Source organism: Penaeus chinensis, chromosome 33 (assembly GCF_019202785.1).
Source record: "Penaeus chinensis breed Huanghai No. 1 chromosome 33, ASM1920278v2, whole genome shotgun sequence".
Lineage (NCBI taxonomy): Eukaryota > Metazoa > Arthropoda > Malacostraca > Decapoda > Penaeidae > Penaeus > Penaeus chinensis.
The window spans coordinates 344901-346134 of NC_061851.1; the positions used below are offsets into that span (position 1 = coordinate 344901).

The window sequence follows — 1234 nt, forward strand, 5'->3', positions numbered from 1 at the left end:
AAATATTGATTCTGGATAATGAATTTTTATTATTCTAAATGATACTGCAAAATATCTGTAACTCTGGTTGTATATATTTTAGGTAGTGGTTCATCCGTAATTTTAGTTATTTTTAAAATTAATTTATTATATTTTACAGAATCTTTTGTTGTATGCCAGGACTACAGTCCGCCAGATGGTTACACTCCCACTATGGTGAACCCTCTGCTTGACCTCAGTTACCAAGGATCGTGGCAGGACCTCAAGGGGATAAACCGCGTCATAGTTCCCTTCCTTGCTTGTGGTGACCTTTCTGCATATGACTCTGATATGACTTATCCTTTGCAAGTAGGTTCAGTATATCATGAATAATAATTTCAAAGCAGATCTGATTTGGTGTTATCATAAAAACTATCATGTAGAAATAGTGCCATACCATATTAAAAGGCCTTTATCATTGCTTCACTCTCCTACCAGTGGAGAATAGCTTTATACTTTTTACACAATGTTTTACTTCAATAATGCGTGGGTAATGCAATGCTTGCTATGTACTATTTCCTCTACAGATTGATGGGCAGTCTTACGAGTACCGACCACCAACCCAGCCACCTATTAGCCCTGCATACACGACAGCAATTGCCATGAAACGTCAAAACTTACAGGTGAATCCTCAACTGGAGCAAGGTATCCAAGGAGAAGGAAAGACAACAGTGGGGGAACAAAGAACAGCAGCGAATACCCCTGAAGACATGATAAATAAAATGGATAAAGTGCAGTTGCAACCTTAGGTTTTGAATAATTACGTTTTACAGCCAAGTTTCTTGGAGTGGAACTTTGCATGTATGTTTAAAAAGATCTATCTGTTTATAGCAAAGGATTAGGTGCTGATGAATGCTGTCATAATTTTTAGAAATATATACAATTTCCATATATGTTTTATAATGTTATATTAAAATTGGCTGGGCACTGTGCTTTGTGTTTTATTCTTGCTTATAGTGAACCATTTCATTAAATATGAGTGTGTTTGTATTAAAAAAAAAATAGAACCTATCCATTGAATGCCAGTGGACACCAAGACCCATAGGTTTTCTTAAAGAAAAATATAGCGTAAAGTATACATGCATCTTGCATTCAATACAGAAGAAAATTAGTAAAAAAAATTAAGCCAAATTTAAAGGAAACAAATACAAATATACATTAAAACCAAAAGAAAACTCAAAACGGATCATCTTAATCCGTTGATTCCCCCCCAATC

At 34.9% G+C, this 1234-nt stretch overlaps 1 protein-coding gene across 1 annotated transcript in view; it reads left to right on the top strand.

Annotated features, from left to right (window-relative positions):
• LOC125043158 (putative tRNA (cytidine(32)/guanosine(34)-2'-O)-methyltransferase) overlaps positions 1-950 on the top strand; it is a 6328-nt gene extending 5378 nt beyond the window's left edge. Inside the window, exons 5-6 of the mRNA XM_047639145.1 lie at positions 140-327; positions 546-950. Of these exons, the coding sequence (XP_047495101.1) occupies positions 140-327; positions 546-767 (410 nt within the window). The 3' untranslated portion in view covers positions 768-950. The remainder of the gene's footprint in view (positions 1-139; positions 328-545) is intronic.
• Positions 951-1234: the final 284 nt, after the last annotated feature.